General features: G+C 43.6%; 1 protein-coding gene across 1 annotated transcript; it reads right to left on the bottom strand.

The window, feature by feature from the left end:
* Nucleotides 1-10,051: 10,051 nt before the first annotated feature.
* On the bottom strand, nucleotides 10,052-12,431 carry LOC123121519 (serine/threonine-protein kinase RIPK). Its single transcript, XM_044541520.1, has 4 exons — nucleotides 11,928-12,431; nucleotides 11,714-11,849; nucleotides 11,235-11,371; nucleotides 10,052-11,054 (listed from the first exon to the last, which is right to left on the bottom strand). The coding sequence occupies exons 1-4, from the start codon at nucleotides 12,324-12,326 to the stop codon at nucleotides 10,377-10,379; spliced, it is 1,350 nt and encodes a 449-aa protein (XP_044397455.1). The 5' UTR covers nucleotides 12,327-12,431; the 3' UTR covers nucleotides 10,052-10,376.
* Between the last annotated feature and the right edge of the window lie 719 nt (nucleotides 12,432-13,150).

The raw sequence follows: 13,150 nt of genomic DNA, 5'->3' as shown, positions 1-13,150 counted from the left end.
ACGAGGCCGTCGCGTCCTGCTACCTCTTGAGCACTACGTTGGTTTTCCCTTGAAGAGGAAAGGGTGATGCAGTAAAGTAGCGTAAGTATTTCCCTCAGTTTTTGAGAAACAAGGTATCAATCCAGTAGGAGACCACGTTCAAGTCCCACGTACCTACACAAACAAATAAGAACCTTGCAACCAACGCGATAAAGGGGTTGTCAATCCCTTCACGGCCACTTGCAAAAGGGAGATCTGATAAAGATGATAAGATAATATTATTGGTATTTTTATGATAAAGACTAAAAGTAAAGAAAGCAAAATAAACGGTAATAGAAATAATGGTAGATTAATATGATAGAGAATAGACCCGGGGGCCATAGGTTTCACTAGTGGCTTCTCTCAAGAGCATAAGTATTACGGTGGGTGAACAAATTACTGTCGAGCAATTGATAGAATTGAGCATAGTTATGAGAATATCTAGGTGTTATCATGTATATAGGCATCACATCCGTGACAAGTAGACCGACTCCTGCCTTCATCTACCACTATTACTCCACACATCAACCGCTATCCAACATGCATCTAGAGTATTAAGTTCATAAGAACAGAGTAACGCTTTAAGCAAGATGACATGATGTAGAGGGATAAACTCAAGCAATATGATATAAACCCCATCTTTTTATCCTCGATGGCAACAATACAATACGTGTCGTTTCCCCTTCTGTCACTGGGATCGAGCACCGCAAGATTGAACCCAAAGCTAAGCACTTCTCCCATTGCAAGAAAGATCAATCTAGTAGGCCAAACCAAATTGATAATTCGAAGAGACTTGCAAAGATAACAAATCATACATAAAAGAATTCAGAGGAGATTCAAATATTGTTCATAGATAATCTTGATCATAAACCCACAATTCATCGGATCTCGACAAACACACCGCAAAAGAAGATTACATCGAATAGATCTCCAAGAGAATCGAGGAGAACTTTGTATTGAGATCCAAAGAGAGAGAAGAAGCCATCTAGCTAATAACTATGGACCCGAAGGTCTGAGGTAAACTACTCACACATCATCGGAGAGGCTATGGTGTTGATGTAGAAGCCCTCCGTGATCAATGCCCCCTCCGGCGGAGCGCCGGAAAAGGCCCCAAGATGGGATCTCACGGGTACAGAGAGTTGCGGCGGTGGAAATAGGGTTTCGGCTCCTGTTCTGATGTTTCCAGGGTATATGAGTATATATAGGGGAAAGAGGTCGGTCAGGAGAGCTACGAAGGGCCCACGAGGGTGGGGGGCGCGCCCAGGGGGGCAGGCGCGCCTCCCTGCCTCGTGGCCTCCTCGTTGATTGCTTGACGTCCACTCTAAGTCCTTTGGATCACGTTTGTTCCGAAAATCACGTTCCCGGAGGTTTCATTCCGTTTGGACTCCATTTGATGTTCCTTTCCTTCGAAACACTGAAATAGGCAAAAAAACAGCAATTTGGGCTGGGCCTCCGGTTAATAGGTTAGTCCCAAAAATAATATAAAAATGTATAATAAAGCCCATTGAACATCCAAAACAGATAATATAATAGCATGGAACAATCAAAAATTATAGATACGTTGGAGACGTATCAAGCATCCCCAAGCTTAATTCCTGCTCGTCCTCGAGTAGGTAAATGATAAAAAGAGAATTTTTGATGTGGAATGCTACTTAGCATAATTTTCAATGTAATTCTTTTTATTGTGGCATGAAAATTTAGATCCAAAAGATTCAAGATAAAAGTTTAATGTTGACATAAAAACAATAATACTTCAAACGTGCTAACCAAGAAATTATGTCTTATCAAAATAACATAGCCAAAGAAAGCTTATCCCTAAAAATCATATAGCTAGGCCATGCTTCAATTTCGTCACACAAAACGTTCTCATCATGCATAACCCCGATGACAAGCCGAGCAATTGGTTCATACTTTTTAACGCGCTTCAGCCTTTTCAACCCTTACGCAATACATGAGCGCAAGCCATGGATATAGCACTATGGGTGGAATAAAGTATAATGATGGGGGTTATGTGAGAAGACAAAAAGGTAGAAAGTCTCACATTGACGCGGCTAATCAATAGGCTATGGAGATGCCCATCAATTGATGTCAATGTGAGGAGTAGGGATTGCCATGCAACGGATGCACTAGAGCTATAAATATATGAAAGCTCAACAAAAGAAACTAAGTGGGTGTGCATCCAACTTGCTTGCTCACGAAGACCTAGGGCATTTTGAGGAAGCCCATCATTGGAATATACAAGCCAAGTTCTATAATGAAAAATTCCCAATAGTATATGAAAGTGACAACATAGGAGACTCTATCATGAAGATCACGGTGCTACTTTGAAGCACAAGTGTGGAAAAAGGATAGTAATATTGTCCCTTCTCTCTTTTTCTCTCATTTATTTGGGCCTTCTCTTTTTTTCTTTGGCCTCTTTTTTTTTTTCTTAGTCCGGAATCTCATCCCGACTTGTGGGGGAATCATAGTCTCCATCATCCTTTCCTCACATGGGACAATGCTCTAATAATGATGACCATCACACTTTTAAGTACTTACAACTCAACACTTAGAACAAAATATGACTCTATGTGAATGCCTCCGGCGGCGTACCGGGATATGCAATGAATCAAGAGTGACATGTATAAAAAAATTATGAATGGTGGCTTTGCCACAAATACAATGTCAACTACATGATCATGCAAAGCAATATGACAATGATGAAGCGTGTCATAATAAACGAAACGGTGGAAAGTTGCATGGCAATATATCTCGGAATGGCTATGGAAATGCCATGATAGGTAGGTATGGTGGCTGTTTTGAGGAAGATATAAGGAGTTTTATGTGTGACAGAGCGTATCATATCACGGGGTTTGGATGCACCGGCGAAGTTTGCACCAACTCTCAAGGTGAGAAAGGGCAATGCACGGTACCGTAGAGGCTAGAAAATTGTGGAAGGGTGAGAGTGCGTATAATCCAAGGACTCACATTAGTCATAAAGAACTCATATACTTATTGCAAAAGTTTATTAGCCCTCGAAGCAAAGTACTACTAGGCATGCCCCTAGAGGGATAGATTGGTAGGAAAAGACCGTCGCTCGTCCCCGGCTGCCACTCATAAGGAAAGCAATAAAAGAACACCTTATGCGTCAAATTTGTCACACAACTTTTACCATACGTGCATGCTACGGGACTTGCCAACCTTAACACAAGTATTTCTCAATTTCACAATTACTCAACTAGCACACTCTAATATTACCACCTTTATATCTCAAAACACTTATCAAGTATCAAACTTCTCATGATATTCAATGAACTCAATATGGAAGTTTTATTATACTCATCTTGGATGCCTATCATATTAGGACTGATTTCACATTCAAAGCAAATTACCATGTTGTTTAAGACTCAAAATAATATAAGTGAAGCATGAGAGATCAAAAATTTCTATAAAATAAAACCACCACCGTGCTCTAAAAGATATAAGTGAAGCACTAGAGCAAAAACTATATAGCTCAAAAGATATAAGTGAAGCACATAGAGTACTCTAATAAATTCCGAATCATGTGTGTCTCTCTCAAAAGGTGTGTACAGCAAGGATGATTGTGGTAAACTAAAAAGCAAAGACTCAAATCATACACGACGCTCCAAGCAAAACACATATCATGTGGTGAATAAAAATATAGCCCCAAGTAAAGTTACCGATAGACGAAGACGAAAGAGGGGATGCCTTCCGGGGCATCCCCAAGCTTAAGCTTTTGGTTGTCCTTGAATTTTACCTTGGGGTGCCTTGGGCATCCCCAAGCTTAGGCTCTTGCCACTCCATGTTCCATAATCCATCAAATCTTTATCCAAAACTTGAAAACTTCACAACACAAAACTCAACAGAAAATCTCATGAGCTCCGTTAGCGAAATAAAACAAACCACCACTTTAAGGTACTGTATTGAACTCATTCTTTATATTGGTGTTAAACCCACTGTATTCCAACTTCTCTATGGTTCATAAGCTCCATTACTAGCCATAGATTCATCAAAATAAGCAAACAACACACGAAAAATAGAATCTGTCAAAAACAGAACAGTCTGTAGTAATCTATATCTAACGTAAACTTATGCAACTCAAAAATTCTACCAAAATAGGAACTCCTAGATAATTTGTTTATTGATCTACTGCAATTGGAATCAGTATTTTATCACGTTCTGGTGATTTTTAACAATTGTTTTCGTGAACAGAAAGTTTCTGGAATTTTCAGCAAGATCAAATAACTATCATCCAAGAAGATCCTATAGGTTTCACTTGGCACAAACACTAATTAAAACATAAAAACAAATCTAACCAGAGGCTAGATCAAATATTTATTACTAAACAGAACCAAAATGCAAGAAATTAAAATAAAATTGGGTTGCCTCCCAACAAGCGCTATCGTTTAACGCCCCTAGCTAGGCATTGAGATTTCGACGATGCTCACATGAAAAACAAGAATTGAAGCACAAAGAGAGCATCATAAAACACGTGACAAACACATCTAAGTCTAACATACTTCCTATGCATAGGCATCTTATCGGCAAACAAATTATCAAGGCAAGCAAAAACTAGCACATGCAAGGAAGCGGAAAGAAACAATAGCAATCTCAACATAAAGAGAGATAATTTAGTAACATGAAAATTTCTACAACCATATTTTCCTCTCTCATAATAATTACATGTAGGATCATAAGCAAATTCAAAAATATAGCAATCACAAAACATATTCTTAACACGATCCACATGTATGCAAAGTTGACACTCTTCCAAAATAGTGGGATTAAACTTAACTAAAGTCATGACCTCTCCAAACCCACTTTTATCAAAAATTTCTTAAGATTGAACATTCTCCAAATATGTGGGATCTAAAGTTGACACTCTTCCAAACCCACTTTCAATACTATTATCAACCTCATATTCATCATGGGGATTAAATAAATTTTCAAGATCATAAGAAGAATCACCCCAATCATGATCATTGCAACAAGTAGTGGACATAGCAAAACTAGCATCCCCAAGCTTAGGGTTTTGCATATTGCTAGCACAATTGACATTAATAGAATTTATAATAACATCATTGCAATCATGCTTTTCATTGAAGGAACTATCAAGTATGCGTGCAATGGCAACGATCTCATGCTTAACATAAGGAACTATAGCAAATTCATCTTCATAAATATTGACATCATGGCCACAAGAATAGCAAGCATCATGTTCATCAAGGGATATTTCAATCAAATCATCGGAATCATCATTATCTATATATTCATGCATATCATTATTTTCTTCCAAATCAACAATCATTCTCTCAATAAATTCTTTGACATAGACATTATGAGCATAGTTTTCATAGCAATATTTAAGTACGTCAAAATTTTCAGATTCGTAGAGAGTAATATCATACTTTTGAATCAAAGAAGCAACTTCATAAGCACCCTTAAAAGCAACAAATTCTTCAATTTGTTCGATATCATAGTAACTATAAACACCCTTTGCATAAGAAGATAAGATTTCATTATCATTAAATTCACATAGACAGGGAAGGTGTTTTTTAGGGTTCTTAGAGCAACAAGTAAAATCATAAATCTCACAAAGATTCCAAGCATAACACAACAATCTATTTATTTGGTCCCATAAGAGTCTCCCTTTTTCAGACAAACGGTGACGCACAAAATGAGCATGCTCATATAAAGATTTCCCATCAACTAGGCTAGTTGGGGTTTCAGCACGAGCGCATAAGGATCGAAGATGATCCAAGTAGAACACTTTAAGTGGATCCATATCAATAGATTTTTAGCAAGCAAAGATGCAAGCAAATAGAAGGCACATGGTAACACAAGCAAACAATAGATCTGGCAAGAAAAAGGCAAACGGAAAAGAAGGAGAATAAAATGGCAAAGGTGAAGTTGGGGAGAGGAAAACGAGGGGCAAATGGCAAATAATGTAATGCGAGGGATAAGAGTTTGTGATGGGTACTTGGTATGTCTGGACATGTGCGTAGACTCCCCGGCAACGGCGCCAGAAATCCTTCTTGCTACCTCTTGAGCACTGCGTTGGTTTTCCTTGAAGAGGAAAGGGTGATGCAGTAAAGTAGCGTAAGTATTTCCCTCAGTTTTTGAGAACCAAGGTATCAATCCAGTAGGAGACCACGTTCAAGTCCCACGTACCTACACAAACAAATAAGAACCTTGCAACCAACGCGATAAAGGGGTTGTCAATCCCTTCACGGCCACTTGCAAAAGTGAGATCTGATAGAGATGATAAGATAATATTTTTGGTATTTTTATGATAAAGACTAAAAGTAAAGAAAGCAAAATAAACGGTAATAGAAATAACGGTAGATTAATATGATAGAGAATAGACCCGGGGGCCATAGGTTTCACTAGTGGCTTCTCTCAAGAGCATAAGTATTACGGTGGGTGAACAAATTTCATAGTTATGAGAATATCTAAGCATGATCATGTATATAGGCATCACGTCCGTGACAAGTAGACCGACTCCTGCCTGCATCTACTACTATTACTCCAGACATCGACCGCTATCCAGCATGCATCTAGAGTATTAAGTTCATAAGAACAGAGTAACGCTTTAAGCAAGATGACATGATGTAGAGGGATAAACTCAAGCAATATGATATAAACCCCATCTTTTTATCCTCGATGGCAACAATACAATACGTGTCGTTTCCCCTTCTGTCACTGGGACCGAGCACCGCAAGATTGAACCCAAAGCTAAGCACTTCTCCCATTTCAAGAAAGATCAATCTAGTAGGCCAAACCAAACTGATAATTCGAAGAGACTTGCAAAGATAACAAATCATACATAAAAGAATTCAGAGGATATTCAAATATTGTTCATAGATAATCTTGATCATAAACCCACAATTCATCGGATCTCGACAAACACACCGCAAAAGAAGATTACATCGAATGGATCTCCAAGAGAATCGAGGAGAACTTTGTATTGAGATCCAAAGAGAGAGAGAAGAAGCCATCTAGCTAATAACTATGGACCCGAAGGTCTGAGGTAAACTACTCACACATCATCGGAGAGGCTATGGTGTTGATGTAGAAGCCCTCCGTGATCAATGCCCCCTCCGGCGGAGCGCCGGAAAAGGCCCCAATATGGGATCTCACGGGTACAGAGAGTTGCGGCGGTGGAAATAGGGTTTCGGCTCCTGTTCTGATGTTTCCAGGGTATATGAGTATATATAGGCGAAAGAGATCGGTCAGGAGAGCTACGAAGGGCCCACGAGGGTGGGGGGCGCGCCAGGGGGGCAGGCGCGCCTCCCTGCCTCGTGGCCTCCTCGTTGATTGCTTGACATCCACTCCAAGTCCTCTGGATCACGTTTGTTCCGAAAATCACGTTCGCGAAGGTTTCATTCCGTTTGGACTCCGTTTGATATTCCTTTCCTTCGAAACACTGAAATGGGAAAAAAAAAACAACAATTTGGGCTGGGCCTCCGGTTAATAGGTTAGTCACAAAAATAATATAAAAGTGTATAATAAAGCCCATTGAACATCCAAAACAGATAATATAATAGCATGGAACAATCAAAAATTATAGATACGTTGGAGACGTATCCCGTCCGGCCTCAAATTCTTGGCCGCCCGAATTAGGTTTGCCGCCGGGTTGCGCCCTCACACCGCCGACCGTTTCATGATTCCACCGCGGGTCTTGGCGGCCCTCTGCTGATTCGCTGGTGGCTCAATCGCGGTGGCGACCGACAAGGGTGGGGCAAAATGGGGGCGGCGGGATGGTGGTGGCGGCATGGAGGCGGAGGCGGATTGGGGACAGCGGCTGCGACGACATGGGTCAGACCACCGGCGGTGGAGGAGGTGGCGGGGTCATCAGCATCGGCCATGGCGGCGGCGAACGGCGAGCGGGAGGCGGATAGGCGGTTGGCGGGCAGGCGGCGGTCGCGCGGAAGTGTGCGGTTGGCGCGCGACTGTAAAATTGAAATCTTCTATAGGTGGAGATGTATATTTGCATCATCAAGTGTTGTATTACATCTCCGAGAGGCGGAGATGTATTTTTTTTGCATCTACATCATCTATTGGAGAAGAGTTTTTGGGCCTCGGAGATGTATAAATTAGTTATTTTTGCATCTACATCTTCTATAGGAGATGCTCTGACTATGTGGAGTTTAGGTCTGAATGCTTCATTTGGATTTAATAAAATCCACCATTTTATCGATTTTTTAAACCATGAAATACGACCACTATTATAGCAAAAAGTAGAGAATTTGTTTTAGGACCATTTAGTCTACGCCCAACCCCTCGAATGAAATCATATAATAAGTTATCCTATGGAAAATTGAAACCTAAAGATTCCGACACCGACTCCCTGTAATGCAGACGCATAAATGTTGAGAACTGAAACGCCGTCACCTAGCTTTCTCAGTATTATTTATTCCTTTTTTTTGTGGAAAGTATTATTTATTTGTTAACAACTGGGGACAATATTCATGGACGTATTTGCAGGGACATATCTCATGTGTATTTGTAGCCTTGCACGCTTATAAATCTGGCCAAATACATCAGTCTCTTCCCTTTCTTTATGTACAGTCGACTACGACCTATGCCTAATCATACCTTAACCTACTCTGTAATCAAGCCGGGTTATCCTCCTCGTACGTGCCCGGTACCAAGACGAGCCAATTGGTTACCATGTGGATTAATTAAGGGACAATATTCTTGTCGCCCACTGGACCCTGCAGTTCTGACTTTGATTTATTTTTGTCCGGTTTCGATCCGATTCTTCTCGTATGCACATCGATCGTTCAGTTGGTAGTTTCGGGCGTCAAGTGTCGACGCCGTATAATAAGTACACACAACATAAGCTTCAACTGATTCTTCTCGTATGCGCATCAATCGTTCAGTTGGTAGCCCCAACCGCGAATTGGGTTAATTGCGTTACGGTCTCCCTCGCTCTCGTAATTAAATTGCACGCTTAGCTGGCACGGCTGCCAGCACGCGACAACCGCCCCGGCGTGGCGCATGCACCCTCCGAGACACTTATTTTGGAACGAATGAAGTATTATATATTTCCATAGACTTCTTCGAGCATTTATCCAGACCTATTCGTGAGATGACCTAGCCAGCCGCCGTGTATCCAAAAAGGTAGGGTTCCTCTGCCTCCTGTCGGCGCCGGCACTGGTCCACCTCGTCCCCCGTGGCCTTAGGGCCATGCGGGCGAAGTGGATCCCGGCCCTTGGCAGTGGGAGTGATCCGTTTTTAGATTTTTTTCGAGGTTTGTTAAGGTTTGTGTCCTACTTAAGAAAGCGAGACGACTGTGGCTTTTTGAAGATGGAATAAAGGTCTCCCCGCCTAGCCCTGTTCCGGTGATGCGTCTAGCATCATCGATGGGCGCGTGGAGATGTGTCTCCGGTGGATCTGTCTTTGGTGGATTTGCTCGAATCTGTTCGTCGTTCGTCTTTGTTCGTGTGTCTTCAAGTTGGATCCTTTTTATTTACACTTTTCATCAGCGGCGGTTGCTGTTCTAGTGCATTGATTTTATGGGATTTAGCACGACGACTTCCCGACTGTCTACTACAACAAGGTTTGCCCGGCTCCAGCGAGGGAGGGGCGATTACAGCGGGGCGGCTTCGGCTCGCTTCAGTGCTTGTAGCCGTCGCTAGATGGTCTACGGATCTGAATGTAATTTTTATTATTTCTAGTGTTCATCGTACTAACATGATTGAAGATGAATGGATCAGAAGTTTATCCTTTAAAAAAAAATCTATGCGATGAGCGACGGTTATCTGGGACACTACAGGATGCATGCATGATTTCTTTCCTCCGGCGACCTTCGTCTGGGACTTACTAGTGCGTTACTTCGCGATCAGGCCATCTTAACCCAATAATTATGGCTCATGATCTCAATAAATTCATGTTCTTTAATTTAACATGACATTTCATTTATGTTGTCACTTATCTTCTTTCCAACCTCACGGACGGTCGTTTCAGTACTCACACAATCACAAAGCATTTAAATATGGTCAATCATAATACATCTCTCTCAGCATAATACGAGAATCTGTGTTCTTTTTCTGTGTGAAGTTTGCCGAGACATGCATGGTACTCGTCTCACTTTTAACTAGGCACAACATCTTGAACAATCCTTGCGAAAATTAAAACCGGACCTTTTCACACTATTTTGCATCCTATATTTATCTAACCCCCGTTGTCACTATCAACAAGAAAGATGGGCGTGAGGCCCCTGAGACCTTTCCGAAACTGTAAAGAAGAAAAGAAACACAACCCACAAATCTGAAACAAACTAATGTGACATTGTATCACATCTCTATACTCTGTGCATACTATATTGTCCTACTTACTTCCCTACCTTAGTCCTATGCCCCTTTCTCCTGGTGGTAGCTCGACGACCTTTGTTGCCGCCGCTGCGCACCAGTGTACCCGGTAGTGAACCCATCGCGGCCGCGGAGCACAATGCCGGCATGGATTGCTGAGTCGGGGTACCTCTGTCGGTGCCTGTCTTGATGGTTCTGGTGCTTCTCCTCGACCTTCACCTTCATGTCCACTACCTTGTCCTCCTCGACAATGACCGTGAACACAAATGGGCCCATATGAAAGAAGTCTTCCATGCTGAGGACGGGCTCGAGGGCCTTGACCACCTCCCTCATGGTGGGCCTAGACTTTGGGTTCTGGCTGAGACACTTGTATGCCACCAGTGATGCCGCTTCGGCGCCTTTGCATGAGTATTGACACTCAAGCGATGGGTCCATGACTTTGTACAATCTGTCAGAGCACTTGAGATATGGTCTAGCCCAAGCCATCAGGTTCTGCTCCCTCGGCCGTCGTGCACGGTCCACAGACCGTAGCCCGGAGATGAGCTCCAAGAGCACTACACCAAAGCTATATACATCGCTCTTGGTAGTCAAGTGGCCCGTCATGATGTATTCTGGAGCCGCATAACCATGCGTTCCCATGACACGTGTTGTCACGTGTGTCTCGTCGCCCTGGGGCCCATCCTGGGCCAAGCCAAAGTCGGACAACTTGGTGTTGTAATCCTGAAATAGCAAGTGTAGGAACTTTGTCAAAGAAAATAGCACGAAGTGACGTACAAAGATGTACAAGGTGAAGGTTTGGGTACTAACAAATGAGGTAAAAAAATAAGTTCACAAATGAAAGAGACGTTTTCAAAACTGCTTCTTTTCTTTGCAGAAAGTCTGAAGTTACGGGTGGCTTACCGAGTCGAGCAAGATGTTGGAGGCCTTGAAGTCGCGGTAGATCACCGGCGGGTCTGCGTCGTGGAGAAAGGCAAGGCCCTTGGCCGCACCAACAGCGATCTTTATCCTTGTCATCCAGGGGAGAGAGCCATTTATGCCTGAAAGGAAATAGGATGTTTTAGGTCAGTCTCCTCCTCCACGTTGACCAAGAGTTGTAACTTTCAAACACTAGGAAGTTGGTAGGAAAAATAATTCTTTAACCCAAATATCCAAATATCTACAGTTCCTCTGCATTAAAAAGAGCAAGTCTTGTTCTTTTGGAAGGCAGAGTGTAGCTCAGCTATCCTCTTGACTTACAGAAAATAAACTTCAGGAGACAAAGAACAGCTCATCGCTGATGAACCAGATGGCACTCGTACGTGGTGCCCAGATTTCCAAATGAACCACCAAACGCTACTAAACAATGATCAATCGACAGCAGAAAGCAGTGAAGAACTCACTCTTGAAGAGGTGCTTCTCCAGGCTCTCGCCGCTCATGAACTCGTAGACCAGCATCCGGTGCTCGTCCTCGTAGCAGTACCCGATCAGTTTCACCAGGTTCTTGTGCCTCAGTTGCCCAAGAAAGAAAACCTCTGCCTACAAGAATAACCCACATAATAAGCTAGCTGTTCAGCGATCGTGCTCGTGCATTGTCAAACTCTGTTTGGCACTCACCAGCCACTCCTTGTGGCCCTGCGTGCCGCAGTCCAGGTCGAGGTACTTGACGGCGACCGGCTGCGCGTCCAGCCCGGGGCGGAGCTTGTCGTCGACGGCGCCCTTGTAGACCGGGCCGAAGCCGCCGCAGCCGAGGTAGTTGGCGCGCGAGAAGCTCCCAGTCGCCGCGCGGAGCTCGGCGTAGGTGAAGGCGTGCAGATTGGAGCCGGACAGCGTGATGGACAGATCCTCCGGCGAAAGCGTCCCTGACGAGCTCAAGCTCTTGAAGGACATCCTCGACGACGACCTCGGGCAGCCATTCCCCCTCCGCCCGATCCGCCGCTTGCAATGATCGTCGTCGTCAGCCACTCTGGCGCCGCCGACGCAGCACGAGAACGGGTTCCAAGATTTCGCGGCCATGGCAAGAAATGATAGGTTTTGTATGTATCAATATCGGAGGATCAAGAAAGTTTCCCGCTTCCCTGAGCTGAGAGAGAAGGTCAAGACTCAAGAGAAGGCGGAGATCGGCTTGGGTGGATGCAGGAGTGGCTGGCTAGCTGGGCCTTTATATAAGTGTGGGGGTGGCTGGCACACCCACACGGATGGGCTCGTTGTCCGCGCCTCGACCCTGCCGTAGGACAGACAAACCAGAGGATGATGTGATGGCTGGCGAAACAGGGCAAGGGAATGGTGGTGGTTGGTGGCGCACCCCTCCCTCCAACCAGAATTTCTACCGGCGAGACGGACGACGTAGGCTGCTTATGTTTCATGGAGTTGACTCAAACTTTGTGGGAACGAACATGGGTGGATGCAAGTGACGAGAATGTCACACCACGGTTTCATATACCAGATCAGCCGCGGGTTCGTTTTTATGGTGAAAAGTTGTCCGGGGTGGACCATCATCGGACGTAGGCTAGGACGATTAAACTGACCCCTACGCTCCACAGGTTCATTAGGTTTAGTAGACGTGGTTTTTGGCTACTGTGGCCGTGGGTTTCATCGGTTGTGCTACAGGTGCCTTTAGCCTTTGCAGTTAATCCATCCATTTCAGGAAAATCCATTCACCTTCGGTGATTCTAGTTTGGATGTGATCTTGTGCAAAGCCTTTTTGGTGGAAAGTGGAATGGAATGATCCAAGGACTGGAAGTTTCCAAACTCACAGACGAAGCAGGAGAAGTAAATCTTAAAGAAAACAGGTGATTGCCGGGTCAAAATTATTTGTTACCGTGTTTTACCGAGTAAAC

This window comes from Triticum aestivum, chromosome 5D, assembly GCF_018294505.1.
Source record: "Triticum aestivum cultivar Chinese Spring chromosome 5D, IWGSC CS RefSeq v2.1, whole genome shotgun sequence".
Taxonomy (NCBI): Eukaryota; Viridiplantae; Streptophyta; class Magnoliopsida; order Poales; family Poaceae; genus Triticum; species Triticum aestivum.
The sequence above is the reverse complement of the archived record's forward strand: the minus strand, read 5'-3'. Positions and strand labels throughout refer to the sequence as shown.